This window comes from Gekko japonicus, unplaced genomic scaffold (assembly GCF_001447785.1).
Source record: "Gekko japonicus isolate JY-2015 unplaced genomic scaffold, Gekko_japonicus_V1.1 scaffold422, whole genome shotgun sequence".
NCBI classification, from domain to species: Eukaryota; Metazoa; Chordata; class Lepidosauria; order Squamata; family Gekkonidae; genus Gekko; species Gekko japonicus.
Window position 1 is genome coordinate 163,038 of NW_015174855.1, and position 16,967 is coordinate 180,004.

Sequence of the window (16,967 nt, forward strand, 5' to 3'; positions counted from 1 at the left end):
TCATCTGGAAGGATGTAAGACAAACAGGTATGGACAGCGATGCTGTTACTAGCATTTGGTTTGAGGTACTCAACAACATGAACAAAAGCAGAAGTGATAGAAATCTAGATCCATGTACTGTTCCAAATTTTGTACATCTGCCACTTTTCAAATTCTTGTCGCAGGTCTCATTGCCTTTTCAACCATGCCGGAGCTTGGTCAAAGAGTCAAGCTTTTCATAGCCCTAGGTCCTGCCTATACACTTACAAATAGCAGTGGGCTTCTGTATGGATTCATGCTAATTCCTGAGGGATTAAGAAATGTAGGTATTAAACATATTTTAATTCTTTGACTAACATTTTTCTCATATGTGTTTGTATAGGGTTATCAATGGCACAACAGATTAATAATCTCAGTGATCTGAAGGAATTGGTTAATTAAGGAGTTAATTCTGGGACACTGAAAAAAATCAGTCATTTTCATTTTAAAGAACTGATCTGTCTACTAGAACCCTTCCTCACAGATGGAGTTAGAAGCTGTCATGCATGAATCAGACCTTCCTCACCACCTACACTCACTTCAGGCTGTTTACTGGACAGCTGTGAAGTCTTGATCTGCACAGGACAGTAAGGTCACAGGACTGAGAACTGCCTTGTACTCACCAGAGTCATATCAGCACTCATCAGTTCAATGGGAAGAGATCTGTGGCTGGAACCTGAACTTTTCATTCTCATAAGGGCCACTCTTTAGACCTGCTGTTAAAGACGCTCACAATAATAGGTGCATTTTTATTTTGCAGCTTATATGGGGCAACAAGGAATATTGTATTTTTAGTAATGGACTAAAAACCAAGATTGCCAAATTCTGCAGCTCTGCAGTAATAGACAGGCTTTGTCTCGAGTTCATTTTCCTTAGTTTTGGATTTAATGAGAAAAATCTAAATGTGGTAAGTAGTTGCTACATGTTGTTTTTATTTTTATTTGCAAAGAACACCCCAGAAAAACAAAACCCATATGCACACAAATAGCAAAATAAGGGAAAATGTATATTACAGACAGTGCAAATTCCCCTTTCTACATACATTCTTCTATAATATTTTAATATTAAAACATTTATGCTTCTACTTTCACAATCTGATGAGTTAAACACATGTTCCTTAAAAAGTTCTTTAGGCACATCCAGTTTTCAAACAAATTCTTGCACTCACAAAGAACACTGACAAATCTGTAGGGATATCAATAATCAATATATCTAATTCTCAGCATGGCCCCATCTGTGGATACTTAAATCTGTGAATTCGGGGCATGGAGATAGAAAACAGAATTTCCTGCAAGCTTGGGGGACCCTGCAGGTTTGCAGAAAATCCTGAAACCATTAAAAAAACAAAACACCAGAGAGATTGTTCGGTGGCCAGCTGGGGACCACCATTCCTGTCCTTGTCCCTAGAGGGTATTCTAGGGGCAACGACAAAGGGGAGAAATGCCTCTGAGCCCAGCCAGCATGCATAGAAATGCAGAGCAACAGTCAGGACCCACCAGGGGCCACCAAGAAAGGACATGTCCATGAAAGAGAGAGACAACCCCCGGGGTCCAGAGAGGCACCCCAAGAGTTGGAATGTCCTACAGCTATGGGAATGGGTCCTTTAAACCCTCATCTCACATCCCACCCCAGGGAGTTGGGGTGACGAGGGCCAGCTGGGGATGCTGGGCTACCCCCCCCCCCACTGCCATGGAGATAGAGAGGAAAAAGGCTGGGAGACAGGCAATGCTCCCTCTAAGCTGTGGGGTCTTGTGAGCAAAAATTCTACTTTGTGAGCTACTGGCATTAAAGTTGTGAGCAAGCAATTTGGCTACTGCATAAATTAGTTTGTTCTGGAGCCATCCTTCTTGAGCTAAGACAAAAATGTGTGAGCTGGAGGCTAAAAAACTGTGAGCTAGCTCACACTAACTCAGCTTAGAGGGAACACTGGAGACAGGTGAGGGGGTTAAAGAGTGAAAAAGTGCTTTTTCCTCACTCCTCTAATGGGAAGTGAAACTCAAAATAGGAGGGAGGGCTAGGGCTAGGGAGAAGTGATTTAAGTAGAGAGGGGGAAGCCAGCCAGGGAGGAACAGCTCAAGACTCTATGCTGGACTGGGAGACAGAGAGAGACCTGACCCAGCAATAGAGCTTGAGAATGAAGACCAGGGACCTGGGTGAAGTTTAACCCCCCCCCCCCCCCTCTTTCACTATTCTGAGGCCATGCACTCTAGCTCTGCATAGAAATCATGCCCTGGAGTCACCCACCCCTCATGTTAGGGCATGACAGAGGTATTTAAATTCTCCCCCAGACAAATGAAGCTCATTTTCTGATTATCCTCCATTTGCCTACAGCACTACAGTTCAGGGGAGAAGGGAGAGAACGGGAACCACCAACATTACCCACACAGTAAAGACACAGCCCCCTAAAACTGCCACCCCCTCCTAAACCTTTTACTAAGGAGACAAAGCTGTATGTGGTGGGGGAAGAAAAAGTTATAGCTCACCCACAATGCTGTGTCGGGGCGAAGGAATTGTGGTTCTCACCTGGGGAGGAGGACATGAGATAACTGTGGCAGAGACAACTGCTGTTACCAGTCACCTGTGGTGATGCTGCAGGCAGGTGGGACAAAGACAAGTCATGGCTTGACCCCCCCCCCCAATCCTGCTGCTTCCACCAAGGCAGTGAAGCAGCAGGCAGGTAAGGGACTGTGCATGCACATGAAAGCTTACACCTTGAATGAAACTTTGTTGATCTTAAAGGTGCCACTGGACTAAAATTTCATTCTATTGCTTCAGACCAACATGGCTACACACCTGAATAGGTCTCATTGTGTTAGAAATATTTGCATTCACTGTTTTCCATTTAGAAAAAAACATTCCACAGTGTCATCAAATACATTGATAAACATTTCCCAGGTTCATACTCTTAACTTCATATGCTGCAATGCACCATTTATGCATTACAGAAGATTTTTGTCCAGACTTTTAGCAACTGAAAACTTAGGTCCTTATTCATGTCTATGGTTTGCCATCTCCTCATCATGAGTATTCAAAATAGAGAGAGCAGGATATAAATAACTAAAACATTGGTTTTTGGTTAATATCTCTCCTCTCACTACACTGAGCTATCATTTGTCTTGCTTATTTAATATGTGGATTGTGTAATATTGCCACCTGAGCTGAAGCAGAGCTCTGCTGGCTTTTATTGCTGTTTCCGAGAATACAGGACTGTAGAACAGTTAAGATTGTTTTTAACATTCCTAAGCCTATTCATCATTCTGTCCGTAAAGGATCTCAAAGTAGTAAACCTCATCCTTAGTGGCAACCCTTATACATATTTCATTTTTAGCAGTGTGAAGCCATTCTATTAAAGCTTGTGATTGCTATACATTTAATAAGGCCATGCATATTTACTCCAGCTGTAATTTACTCAAGACTGTAATATAATTCACTTCTTGGCAACTCTTATAATTCCACAATCTTTGTAGTAAAAAAAACATCATCATCAATAATAACAATAACAACAACAACAACAACAACAACAACAACAACAACAACAATCTTTCTTTTTACTATAACACAAACAGATTTATTCTAGGCTAGCTATTTAGCATTTATTATTTTCTTCCTTGCTGTTCACTGCTCTTGTATTTGTATATTCCTGCAAATGTCTTTTAATAAACCTTATTAATGATATTTTGTGGTGCTCTTTGAGTTTTGGGGCTTCAATATAAATCCAGTACTTTGGGTCTTCATTAGCTACGGCTTCCAGAGTACCTGTTTTTTGGAGCTCAACTTGCAAGTTTCTCACTTTGCAGGAATGACTTCTTGATTAACACCCAGGAGGGCTGGAGACTCTGTCCCTCGGTCTCTGTCTGGTGGATTAGCAAAGGGACTGGTGGTGGCTAGTTATCCTGGGGTTGTCAGGAAGCATTCCCAAACATTTTGTGTTTTGCTCTTGCCTAACCAAAGGTTCCCTTAGGAAGCTATCGATAATAGATGCCCCTTGCTGACTTGAGGCATATAAATGTTGTATTGTCTTGATCTGTTAGTTCATATACTTCATAGCTTTGTGGCAGATCTTTAAAAAAATCTATTCTTATTGATTGTCTAGAGTCGATCAGATGTGTATCTTGGAATCTATCCTGATTTTACTTCTGTAAAAACAATGAATCATTGGGGACAGGTAGAGTCTAACATTTTTTTCTTTGCATTCTAAAATGTAGAGGTTAAAGCTTTATATCCGTCAGTATTATTAGTGTACACATAGGAACTTACAAATTAAGATTTTTGTTTTGTCTTTTAAAAAGTGATATTCAAATATCAGCTGTCTCCTTATACCCAGTTATCTATGGATTATTTTTAGGAGTTTTTGTATCACAAAAAAACAACTGTAATGAATTGCATAAGATCTAGTCTCATAGTTCAATTTTTAAGCAGTATACAGCCATTCCTGAAAAGATGGACAGTTGGGCCAGAGATTAAGACCTGGGTTGTCCATGTTGTCCATGGGGCCTTTTTCTCACTTTCTGCCATTTGTTTCTTAATTTTAAATTTGTATTTGTAATTTGTATTCCATATATGAGTGCACTGCTCTAAAACTACAGAATGACCTCTAAGCTTAAGACTCTAAAATGCAAATTCATGCTTTTGAAGTCTGTGAATGAATGTATAAAATCTGTAACATGGCATACTATCACCTATCCAGGCAAAAGTGATTTGCTCATAACTGTACTATGACAAACTGTTTTGTAATTGTAAGGCATCCATTTGTGTTCTTCTCTCAAGAGATGTTGCAAAGCATAATCCCGATGTCCCATATAGCTCAAAGAGTCTGGAAAAAATGGGAGCAGTGGTGGTGGGGATAATACAGATAAACCTAAGCCGAGTTCAGACTGGCAGTTTGGCCCAGCAGCCAAATGTTTCAGGAGCATTTCAGTAGCGGATTAATCAGTAGGGAATCCCAGAGGGCGCCCTCTGGGATTCCCTCTCCCCCCGACCCTGAGCTGATCCCAGCCCAGCCTGTTAGGAGGGGCTGGCTCCCGCAGCAGCCACCAGTTTCTTGGCTCCCAGCCAGCACTCGCAAAAGCGAAAGCGCCACGGTGGAATGCTGGCAAGCCTAAGGGGAGCTTCCCTTTGTGAGAAAGTGGCGGGATCCGATGGGGAAGCCTTCCCCCCTGGGCTGGGGGGCTCCCTTCAGGTTGCAGATAGATCCAGATGGGGAGCCCCTGTTAAGTCTGTCCTGAGCAGTTGGGGAAAGCAAAAGTCCTCCAGTTGCACCTGAAAGACTGGCACAGATTTTAGAACAAAGTTGGAGTCTGGTGGCACCTTAAAGAGCAACCAAGTTTTAGTCAAGGTAGGTGCTTTCCTGTGGATGCACTCTTCTTCAGATACTGGGAAGTGGGCATGCCCACAAAAGCTTCTACCCAGAGGCTTTGTTGGTCTTAAAGGCGCCACTGGACTCTGACTTTGTTCTCCTGCTTCAGATGAACACAACTGCCCACCTGGATCTAACACAGATTTTTGTTAGTCCTTCAGGTGCGACTGGACTCTCACTCCCTTCTCCCCCCCACACAACCATTTGTAGTGATTTTTAAAATGTTTAAATGCTATTGCAGCTGTCAAGTTTGGAGAGTCAGTGTGCTGTTGGGGTTTGATGTTTGTGGGGGAGGGGAGAAAGTAAGCCTGGCATATCACATCATAACCAAAGCCATTACTCATGTTTATTATCATCATTATTATTATTTCCTAAAATGCATTTATGTTTGAAAATTGGTGGGCGCACTGGGGGGGGGGGGGCCAGAAGGTAGCCTCACCCAGTGTGCAAAAAAACCTGGGCCGGCCCTGGGCACTTTACCTCATCCTGTGTGCTGGCCATGGAAAGCCTCTCAGGGGGCAATTCACTCCCTCATGTCTGCTGGCTGCAACTTTCCTCAGCCAGCAGAAAGGAAGGTGTGAATTACCCCTGGGAAGCACTTCACCCCTTCCTTTCTGCTGGCTGGGGGGTGAAATGCCCCCTGGGAGGCAATTTACCTCTGTATTTAATCCTTTGGTTTTCCTCCCTGTGCTTTGAAATGGGGGGAGCAAAACCAGAGGGTTAAATGGCTTGGAGCCATTTAATCCCCTTCTTTCTGCTCTCTGCTGCTGTTGTGGGAGCAGAAAACAGGAGTTTAAATGTAGGTTCATGGTTCCAATCATGCTTCAGTCACAAACCACAAATTGAAACACAAAAATGTGGTTCGTGTCCATCCCTACCTAGGAGTAAAAGCAGTTGGGAGGAGGAAGATTAATATTGGGGAAAATAGCACAGGTGCTTTACATGAAATGAAAGTTGTTGTGGGATCTCAGACATGTAACTTGCACTTGTCTTTCATAAAGATAGATCTCAAATCCTTCCTTTAGACAGAGGTCTCACATTTCATCTGGTTTGGCTCCATCTTTTGTTTTGTCTTTTTAGATTGCTGTTTCAAATGAATTTAAATATTTTGACTATGGATCTAAGAACAAAGCTATATACAACATGGTAAGGAAAAGGAGGTAATGATGGGAAGGAGACTTGACAAATACTTTGCAATATCAAATGTTATTTTTTGCTAAGGTTAAGTGTAATGAAAACTAGAGGTTTTTGACTTTTTACACAACTCATTCTGGGACTGTGAAAGATTGAGTGAGTTGGGGAGGTAGCTGGTTGTGAGCAGTTTCATTAATATAAACACTGGGTTTGTTAAGTCCATTTGAACTCTAGGGGGAACTGTAGTGCATTATTACTGCTTTTCAGAGCTTATTGAATATTTCTCTTGTTTTTCTTGCCTCTAGTTGTGCTTCCCTTCTACCTGTAAGTTCTTGTACCCTGAAGGTCTCTCTGCTTTTGAAGATCTACAATTAGTTAATTCTTTTCCCAGCTCTTGTTGTTGCACTAAACTTTATTGGCTCTGCATGTACTGGACTAGATTGTTTTCTAACACTGTGAAACAATCACAGTTTACTGAAAGTGCAAACATACAACTGGTATGCATTTCCATCTGGATCCTGTCCCTTGCTTCTTGTTTTTTGTCATTTTTTTCTGAAAACTGTCATGTTCACTCATCCTTAATAACGTAGTCAATATCCTTCTTAACTCTAGTGCTTTGATTAAGTTACTTACTCTATGTGGGAGTAAATAAAACAAATTATTAGCTCTAAGTCAATATTTGTTATATTATTGATCTAGGTAGAATACAAACACTTTATGAATCATACCTGGAACAGAAGCACAGCAATTTTAGAATGGTGACTGGGGTGCATTAGAAAAATCAGTATTACGAAATTGACTTCTCACAATACTAATGTGAGCATTCATTAAAAGAAATATGTGAAAATTAAGAAAACATGTTTAATTGATTACTGAAACTCACTTCATATGTCTGATTTTGTTATCAACAGACCACTCCTCCATTTTATAGTATAGAACATATGACCGTGCCAACAGCTGTGTGGAGTGCTGGGAAAGACATTGCTGTAGATGAAACGGATACAGAACTCTTGGTCCATCGAATCCCTCATGTAGTTTTCTATAAGAATATTCCTGACTGGCAACATACAGATTATGTCTGGGGTCTTGATGCTCCTTTGGGCCTATATCCTGATATGCTTGCTCTGATGGAAAAGTACAAATAAAACTTTGTATGAAATCTAAATTTCATATATTGTATATTTACATGGACACTTTGTTTAAATTCTTTTGTGCCTTCTTTAGGGTTGTATCTTTTTTAATGTGTTCCATAAGTGATTTGTATTTGAGCATGTATTACACTCTAGTCAGTTTCCAGAGTTTCCACTTCATCAGGTGTACTGGGAGATAGTGTAACTGAACAGTGCAAAACATAACGAGACTTTTTCCTCTACACAGATAGGCCCTCTGTTAATGCAGCTGACAGTGTGTCATGATCCTGTCTCTCCCCCAGACCAATCCAGGAATGGAAAGGGAAAGGATCATGGACTGAGACAATGAGATTTACACAAAAACCCAGGAGAGGTAGTCTCTCTCAGGATTTACAGACACATGCCACCAGGATCTCTAGCATAATCCCCTCACCAGCCTGAGATGAGAGATCCCAGAACCTCAGTTGGTATGTGGGGTTCACTCTAAAAACCCTGTCCAGGGCTATACAGTTAACCTTATTGGTAGCACAATCTGGCAAAGCAGTGCAAGCCACAGGATTTAAGCTTGGAGCCAAGTGTACATCAATCAGACACAAGTTATTAAGCAGAATAAAGTTTATTAGCAGAGTTTGCAATCAGACCATAGGAGATTAGAAAAATAAGAAAGGCTAAGCAACAGTTTGCCTAACTATACAATAGAGTATATTTACCAACATTCAGGAGGGTCAATAGTCCAAGACAGTCCATTGGAATGAATTCTACTAAGTCTCATCTTTGTCCAAAGTCCCTGCCATGTGCTCCAGAAATCCTTTGTTCTCTCCCAGAGAGCACACGACGGAGATACAGCATTTCAGGGTACATTCAGAAGTAAGCCAAAAAAAGTGAGCTCTCCTCCAAGAGTTAGCCAATTTGAACCCCAATCTCATTAGAATTAGCTTTGGCCATTAGCCAATCCAATGAGACAGGTACTTTCCAAATTTGGCGTTGCTATGGTAAATGGGTATGGCCAGTTAGGAAGTGGCAGTCATCCTCCTGCAGTAAGATGATGCCAGTCCTTGGCCTACGTGCCTTTCTCCATGCTCCACTGAGGCATCTGGATTTATGGGGGCAATTTGGACAGATGGTCAAGCCAGATACATTCCAAAGGGAAACCTGAAACTTCTAGGAATCACACAAGGGGAACATGAAACTCTAGGGATCAATTTTCCTTTACACAGTGCTGTTGAGAAAGACTGATATTTGCTTTGTATGGAGTTATATCTGCTGACACACACATCACATGGACTGTGCATACAAATATACCCATAGGCTTAAGGGAAAGCTGCTTGAATCACCTGTTGTGAGAGGTTTCACATAGAAGGTACCTGCCTGCATTTCATGTTAATTAAGCTTGCAAAGCCATACAGCTCCTAGCCTTAGGGGAAGAGAAGCACATTTCGCCATTGTTAGCAGAAACAACAGCTAAGGAGAGATAATCCCCCATTGCTGAAGGACTTGATGTCACGCAATACACGTCTTCACTCTACATCTGAATGGCCATTTCCTGGCAGATGTTGCTTTGATTGCCTGGGAAAGCTGAGATCTATCTGCACATCAAGGTAGGTCTTGATGCCAAGACTTCACACCTGACCAGATGGCTTGTCCCTGAGTTAGAGTTTAGTGTTTCAAATATTGGCCAAACCCCTAAAGTAGACGTCCTTACTACACGCACCAATGGTTGTAGTCATGGGACGGACTAACAGGTGGGTGGATCGCAGGATGGCAAGGTTGCCACCCACCCCAAAGATTCACCTATAAAAGGTGAAGACCATGTGTTGGGTTTTGCTAGCCCCAAACCCTCCATCACCCCCTGTCTACTTTTACTCCCCTAACATCAAGCTTGCTATCCAACAACCCTTTGTCTATTCTTGATCTCTTGGACTGCAGCCAAAGAGGTCCACACTTTGCTGGCTGGTTCTGGCAGTGTGAGTTAGAAATACCCCTAGGTGCTATTTTCTTACCCCTCATTCTTCATTGCAACAGACAAGGCTACAGACAAGGCTTCAGTATGAACTTAACCTACCCACCTCCTAAGTAAAATGAACTATTTTTCTATTTCTGTACTCCAAAGGAACTTGATTGAATGTGTGCATGTATCTGCATTGTTTGAATGTGATTTTGATATTATTCAGTAAAGGACAGATTGTTTTGAATTCACCAGTCTTTACTCTTTCACTGGGACATCCTTGGGGTGGTCTGGACCTCTGTAAACATTGGCAGGAACCCATATTAAATTTAGTTGCCAGCTGTTGTAGATAAAGCAGTTTGGCTAACAGTGCTGACTGAATGCCTCTATTATCCCATCTAACATACAACAGTTTGAGTTGATTGAGCCAGAAATTCATTTTACAGCCACTAATTCTGTATATTTTATAACAGGTCTCTGAATAGGATCTTGCTTTGGATTCAGGTCCCTAGGGCTTGGAGCCACTGAAGAATTGCCATACATTTTGGAGAGGTTTGAGGGAGAGGCACCAAATTTGCATTTTAGCTGCTGGAGCCTCTCCCCACATGAATCCCCAAGTTCCAAAGACATTGGACCAGTGGGTCCAATTCTGTGGGCACCCAAACAGGTTGCCCCCATTCCCTCCATTGTTTTCTATGGGGATAAAACCTAACCCAGGAAACAGCAAGGCAGGCAGGCAGGCAGGCAGGCACCCAACAGTTAGACTCTCCCAGAGAATCTCATGGAAAGTGAACTGTTGGAAGGGTGCTTTCTTGCCAGGAGCCTAACATTGCTAAGTACACTGCAGAACAAGTGCCACTATGGCAGTGCAAGTGCCACACTGAAACCCAACAGGACCAACTTCAAACCAGAGCATCTCTGTTTTACAAACGGTGTGTGTGTGGCTTTCTGAAAAGACAGCAGAATGAGTGCATTGAATGCAGTAGTGCCAGCAACAGCACCCTGTGCCTGCCAACCTTAATGACATCACTGCATCCAAAATCTTCAAGCCAGCCCCCCCCATGTAAAGGTTTCCCTTGCTCAAAAGCCAGTTGAATCTGACTCTAGGGGGTGGTACTCATCTCCATTTCCCAGCCGAAGAGCCAGTGCTGTCCGGGGTCATGTGGCCAGCATGACTAAATGCTGCGATGTATGGAGTAGATACCGATGCGGTATCTATTTATGTACTTGCAATTTATTGCTTTTGAACTCCTAGGCTGGTAGGTGGTAGGGCCAGAGATGGGAGTTCACTCCATCACACGGCACTCAGGTCTTGAACTGCCAAGCTACAGACCTTCTGGTCTGCAGCTCAGCATCTTGTCCTGCCGCATCTGCATCTGCTCCCTTTCTGCGGCCTCCAAGCCTCCAAGCGTTGGCCCCAGTCCACCCCTTCCTCGGGGTATGTGTGGCCACTGTGCGCCTTCGAGCGGCCCATCACCCTAGCCCCGGTGGCCGCTTCCACAGCGACCCCGAACGGTGGGAAACTTGGCTTGGAGTGGAAGCCTAGATCAAAACGGCTATCTCTGTGGGGCCCTTGCATGAGGGCATATGTTTCCTCCATTGATTCGGGGTGAAATTGGCCCCATCTCAAAGTACCTGGTCAATACGAATGTCCCACCAGTGGCCGTGGACTCTGCGGAGTCATGAATAACAGTCCCGTGGACATCTTTGGTATCGTGCCCAGCACCGATGTCGTAGGCGGTCTGGTCGCTGGTGGGGTAGTAGTCAGCGGTACCTCGATCTGAGTAACAGGAACCTCCCCCTCTATCATCTTAGGGACAGTTTTCTCCTCATCGTCGCTCATCTCAACTCGAAAGATTTGACAAAGTCGGGAAAGAGAGATTCCTACCAGATTGTCAGAACCCACAGTCAAGCACCTGAGTACACGCTTCTTCAAAGGTTATACTTTTATTGCCAGTACAATGGTAGCATGAGCATAGTCACTGTTAGGAATAGCGAACCCCTAGACTTAGGGAGAGATATAGTAGATTCAAAATCACCCCCCACACACTACGGGCCAATCGGCCTGACTCCCGTGAGCAGGAACAAGTACCTGGGCCATTAACACTAAAGGCTGGGAACCGAAAGCAGTATCACGGATGAATTATGTGGAGACACTACATCTGCAGCCTATAAGGTCAGAAATAAGGAGAGGAGAAGTGCAGGGAAAGGAATGCAGCTCCGGTTGGTACACAGGGAGGGGATCTAGGAGGGGCCCCTTAACCTTGTGGCAGCATAGCTGACAATAAGCCTTCATGTGCAGGCATACTTCTTCAGATACAGTGCAACAGAACTTCCTCAACCTTTACATGGGGGGGGGGTTTAGGTTCCAGGAAGGGCCAATTAGACAGAAACAAAAATGGAAATTACCAGTCCATGATATAGGTACTATATAGGTATTTATTCTGCTGCCTCAGACCAACACAGCTACCCACCTGAATCTATCAAAATGGATTATTGTTTGACCTTCTTTGTAGAATGATATCTTGTAGAGACTTTGAACTACACTGTAACTCATGTGTTCACCACCACTGTGCTCATTTGCCACCCCCAATAAAAATGTTCTGACTACATGACAGTATGGGTTTTAGATACTTTGCAATAATCCAAACAACTAAATTATACAAGGAGCTGCGGTGGCTCAAGTGGTTAAGATGCTGAACTGCAGGCTGTGGAAGGTCGGTAGTTCAGCAGTTCGAGACCCGGGTGCCGCATAATAGAGTGAGCTCCCATCTCTAGTTCCAGCTCCTACCAACCTAGCAGTTTGAAAGCAAGAAATTGCAAGTAGATAAATAGGTACCACTTCGGTGGGAAGGTAACAACGTTCCGTGCGCCTTGGTGTTTAGTCATGTTGGCCACATGACCACGGAAACGTCTTTGGACAGCGCTGGCTCTTCGGCTTTGAAACGGAGATGAGCACCACAACCCTAGAGTCGGATTCGACTGGCTTTTGAGCAAGGGAACCTTTACCTTTATAATGCAGCATTCAAATAAACTCACATATCTGTTTGCATTGTCAATACATTATTATATATCTTATAGTAAACCTATTTTTATATGAAATTATGTTTAGGGGGAGACTTCAGGGGCTGAGGAGCACCCCTAACTTTCCACCTGAAAACCTCACAGACTTTTTTTTTTGAACACAATTTTATTTTCATGAAGATATTGACATATCATCAGTTCAAGTTAATATTTCAGTTTTAACCCCATACCAATATCCCCAATTTACTCTCTCCCTCCCCCAGGCTTCCCGCAATGCTTCCCCCCTCGTCACTCCAGCACAGCTTAAGATAACATCATATTCTAACTTCAATATTGTTCCAAATATAGTAAGTTATGTTTCACATCCCGACAGCCACAAAGCTCCCTTCTGAGTCCGCAAAAATTTCTTTTGGTTGTAGTTCTTTCTTTGCATAAATTACTACTCCTTTTTTCTTGTTATTGGCCAGAGAGTAAAATTCTTCTCCCAACTTTTTGTTTATCAAATATTTAGCATCTTGCTTTTTCACGTGGGTTTCCTGTAGACAAATCAAATTGCACTTCTGTTTTGAAATCCAATGCTTAACTCTATTTCTTTTATTAGATGAATTTAGTCCGTTAACATTCCAAGATAAAAGCTTGTACTCCATTATGTAGTTTTTGTTAATTGTATTATAAGTCCCCAAAATCATCTAAATTGTCCCCTTTAAACCTATAGAGATCTTCCACCGATCTAATAACATGTCTCCCTCCTTTGTAAGTTAAGGAAAGTCCTTGAGGTATTTCCCATCGAAATCTGATGTTCATGCTCTTCAGCTTGTCCGCTAGGGTCTTGTAACTTCTTCTGTCTTGAAGAATTGTTCTAGGGAGCTCTCTTAATATCATGACTTTCTTTCCTCCAATTTCCAGTGGATGTGTAAATTGTTTCTTAAAGATGTCTTCTGTTGTTTTTCTGGATAAAAACTGCACTATCACATCTCTTGGAAGTTTTCTTTTCTCTGCAATTCTTGAATTAACTCTGTAGATCAAATCAAATTCATAATCCATGTCACCGTCATCTTCTTCCAGATATTCAGTTATTGATTTTCTCATGACCTCTCTTATATCTTCATCCTCCTCTTCTTCAATTCCTCTGAATCTTAAGTGGTTTTGCAGTCGCCTGTATTCCATCATTGCCTCAGATCGTTTGATTTGTTGTCTCTTGTGCTTTATCCAAAAGCTGTATCTTTTCTTCCACTTCCGTTGATTTTGTTGCCACTCCTTGTACTTCCTGTTTGAGCCCATCCACGTCTTGTTTAATCAAAGCTATCTCTGTTGTCACCAACTCTTTGATTGCTGTCACATTTTTCTCCTGAACTTCTTCCAGTTGTTCTAAGTGTCTCTGTGTTTGTTTTTCCATTTGTTGTTCCAGTTGTTTTCCCAACGCCTGTATTGCCTCAGTCATTCTTTTCTCCATCGCTTCTATAGCAAGCTGCCATTCCTTTTTCTCTTTCTTCTGCTTTTCTTTCTCCTTTTCCTTCTCTTTTTCCGACGTTGCCATCTTTGGGCTTGAGGTCGAGGCTGCTCTTGGTCTCAGAAAGATGTCAATTTTGCCCTTTCGCTTCTCCGTGTTGTCAAACTGGCTTAGAGACACCACACAGTCACGTTGGCATACACCTCTGTGCACTTACACACACCTTCTTTTTTTCGCCCCGCTTCCCTTTGATTTATGTACTTAAAAAGCCTTTTAAGTCTGCAGTCCTCCTCAAAATGCCGGGCGCAACTTGTCTATGATTTATGTGTGTAGAGAAGGCAACTTCCTGATTAGTTCGCTCTATATATCCGGCCCTTCGCACTTCCGGTACCTCAGTTTAATATAGTCGATCTTCTTCCGGTTACCAGACAGTCCACCGAGGCGCTCTGTGCGATGTATTGATGGTTTTCTTCCTGTCTGAAGGCTTTCAACGTGGCAACAGGCATTCAAGACTCGCGATAGCTTTCGTCAGTTTCACTTTTGCTCGCCACAGGAATGTTCAACAAAGTTATTTTTTAGCGATTTTAAGAGTATTAAACATGGCTTTTCCCTCCAAAATTACACCATCGGGATGCTAGTTTTAATACCCGCTTGACCGCTAAGCCAAAATGTCTTTTACTCCATTAAACGGTAAGCGTATCAGTTATTGTTATCTCACACTTCTAAACTGGGGTGCACATTGCTTCTTTCATCCAACTCACTTTTTTCCTTCCCCAAGAGATCGGCTGATGGTGGGTTTATGCTGGAATTCCAGCTCGAACAGCTTCTGTAGTGATGCTCTGCTTCAGCCCGCTTCGTAGAAGGAGTTCAAAGAGTGAAATATGCCCCCTCCGGGACACAAATCACTCTGATCTCAACTTCTGCTCGGGCACTGCTGCATTCTTGGCTCCCCCCCACACGGAGGGGTGCTGCGTTGGGTTGTAAATAACCCAAGCTGTCGAAAGAAGCTGTTGCTCGCCCCGAGCTATTTCAGGACGTGTCAACCCTCCATCATAGCTCGACCGAAAACCCCACAGACTTGAAGCCCTTTCCTATTGGTCCAGGATGATGAGGTAAGTTCATAGAGGAATCACATCACCCTCTTATGGGACTCTTGGGGTGCGTTCAGACGGGGCCTTTCTGCCGGCATAAACTGCATCAGTTGGAACCGGTGCAGTTTATGCCGGCAGAAACGCGATCACACTTACCTCCATTTTGCGGATCCCATCGTTGTATGCCCAGTCACACGCTGCGGGTGTTGGCGGTGTTTTTTTTTTAAACACAGTTTGAGCATGCGCATAGGCAGCCATTCACAGAATGGCGATCTTTGCGCATGCTCAAACGCCCCCTATTACATTTAAACTTTAAAGGTAAGGACTTACCTTTAAAGTTTAAAGACCAAACTGGCCTCCCTGAAGTTCTGGACTCCTCCGGATAGTTAAAGTAAGGGCTTTTTTTGTTTTTTTAAACAAACGCTCAGGGCGAAGCTTCGCCCAAGCGCATATCGCTCTGTTTTTTTTAAAAATGGTGGGGGGGAAACGGAAGCCTCAGGCTTTTGACGGAAATGGCTAGGCACCGGTGGAGAGTGATCAGACGGCGAGGTACAGCGTTTACAACCGTTGCACTCAGGATACCACCACTTGGGACCTAGTGGCAGAGTGCAACGGTGTAAAGGGCTTTACACCGGGTAGGGACAGGAGGCAGATGTTCCCCATCTGAACGCCGGTGAGTACAACGATTGCAACCGGCACCTATACCGATGTAAAGCCCCTGTCTGAATGCACCCTTGGAGTGGTGGGAGGTGGAGTGCTATGGTATCCCACATCTATGCATCCCACAAACCCAAAACAGAGTGCTCTCTAGAGACCACCATATATATTCTGTGGCTTTATCGTAGAGTTTCCAGCACTTCCTATAGAAGCATGATGTCACTTCTGAGTTCTTCTGGAAGTGACAGCACACCATCCCCTCTGGACATTTTAAAGATGTCTTTTCTTTCTCCTGCCAGCGGCTGGAGATCACTCTGCTGATTCGTGACAATCCTATAACAAAGACCGCATTTCACACAATAAGGCTGGCTTTGAGTACAGAGGAGCTTGCAGATTCAGACAGGAAGAAAATAAATATTTAGCCACACAGAATAAACATCAGATGTTTGAGAGCTGCAAGACATGAATAAACATCACAGCCATGTTTGTTTTGAAAAATAAGCACATTAGCTTTGTGTTAACATAAATAAAACTGTGTGAAAGAGCCACATGCCGCTCTTGAGCTGCGGTTTGGCCAGCCCTGTTCTACAGAGAGCTCATAAACAATTCACACAGAGGGTGTTTCTAATATTCTCTAAATGCCCAGATAACAGAGGTGGAGAGACCGGGCTAGTGGGTTAGCTACCTACAAGGAAGAAAAAACTCAAAGCAATCCCTTGTAGTCACAAAGCAATGTCTTAATCAAGACGTGTACAAACCCATCAGCATTTTGTATGGAAAGATAAAAGCCAGTGTCTCAACTCAGGCTGGGAGGTGTCTGACAGGGATAAATTATTAGCAGCAACCAAACTAGAGCCAGAAGAGAATGCACCTTATACTCAGCAAATAGCTTCGGATGGCACAAGCAAATGAGTGAAATTATACACTAGAAGAAAAAGAGGAGTTGGTTTTTATATTCCAGTTTTTTCTACCTTAAGGAGTCTCAAAGTGGCTTACAATTGCCTTCCCTTCCTCTCCCCACAACAGGCACCTTGTGAGGTAGGTGGGGCTGAGACAGCTCTGAGAGAGCTGTGACTGACCCAAGGTCACCCAGCAGGCTTCACGTGGAGGAGTGCAGAATCAAACCCGGTTCTCCAGAGTCCACTGCTCTTAACTACTACAC

General features: G+C 43.3%; 1 protein-coding gene across 1 annotated transcript in view; it reads left to right on the forward strand.

Annotated features, from left to right (window-relative positions):
• LOC107121660 (lipase member M-like) overlaps positions 1-7,531 on the forward strand; it is a 36,577-nt gene extending 29,046 nt beyond the window's left edge. Inside the window, exons 7-11 of the mRNA XM_015424625.1 lie at positions 165-301; positions 779-925; positions 4,112-4,183; positions 6,455-6,534; positions 7,420-7,531. Of these exons, the coding sequence (XP_015280111.1) occupies positions 165-301; positions 779-925; positions 4,112-4,183; positions 6,455-6,534; positions 7,420-7,444 (461 nt within the window). The 3' untranslated portion in view covers positions 7,445-7,531. The remainder of the gene's footprint in view (positions 1-164; positions 302-778; positions 926-4,111; positions 4,184-6,454; positions 6,535-7,419) is intronic.
• Positions 7,532-16,967: the final 9,436 nt, after the last annotated feature.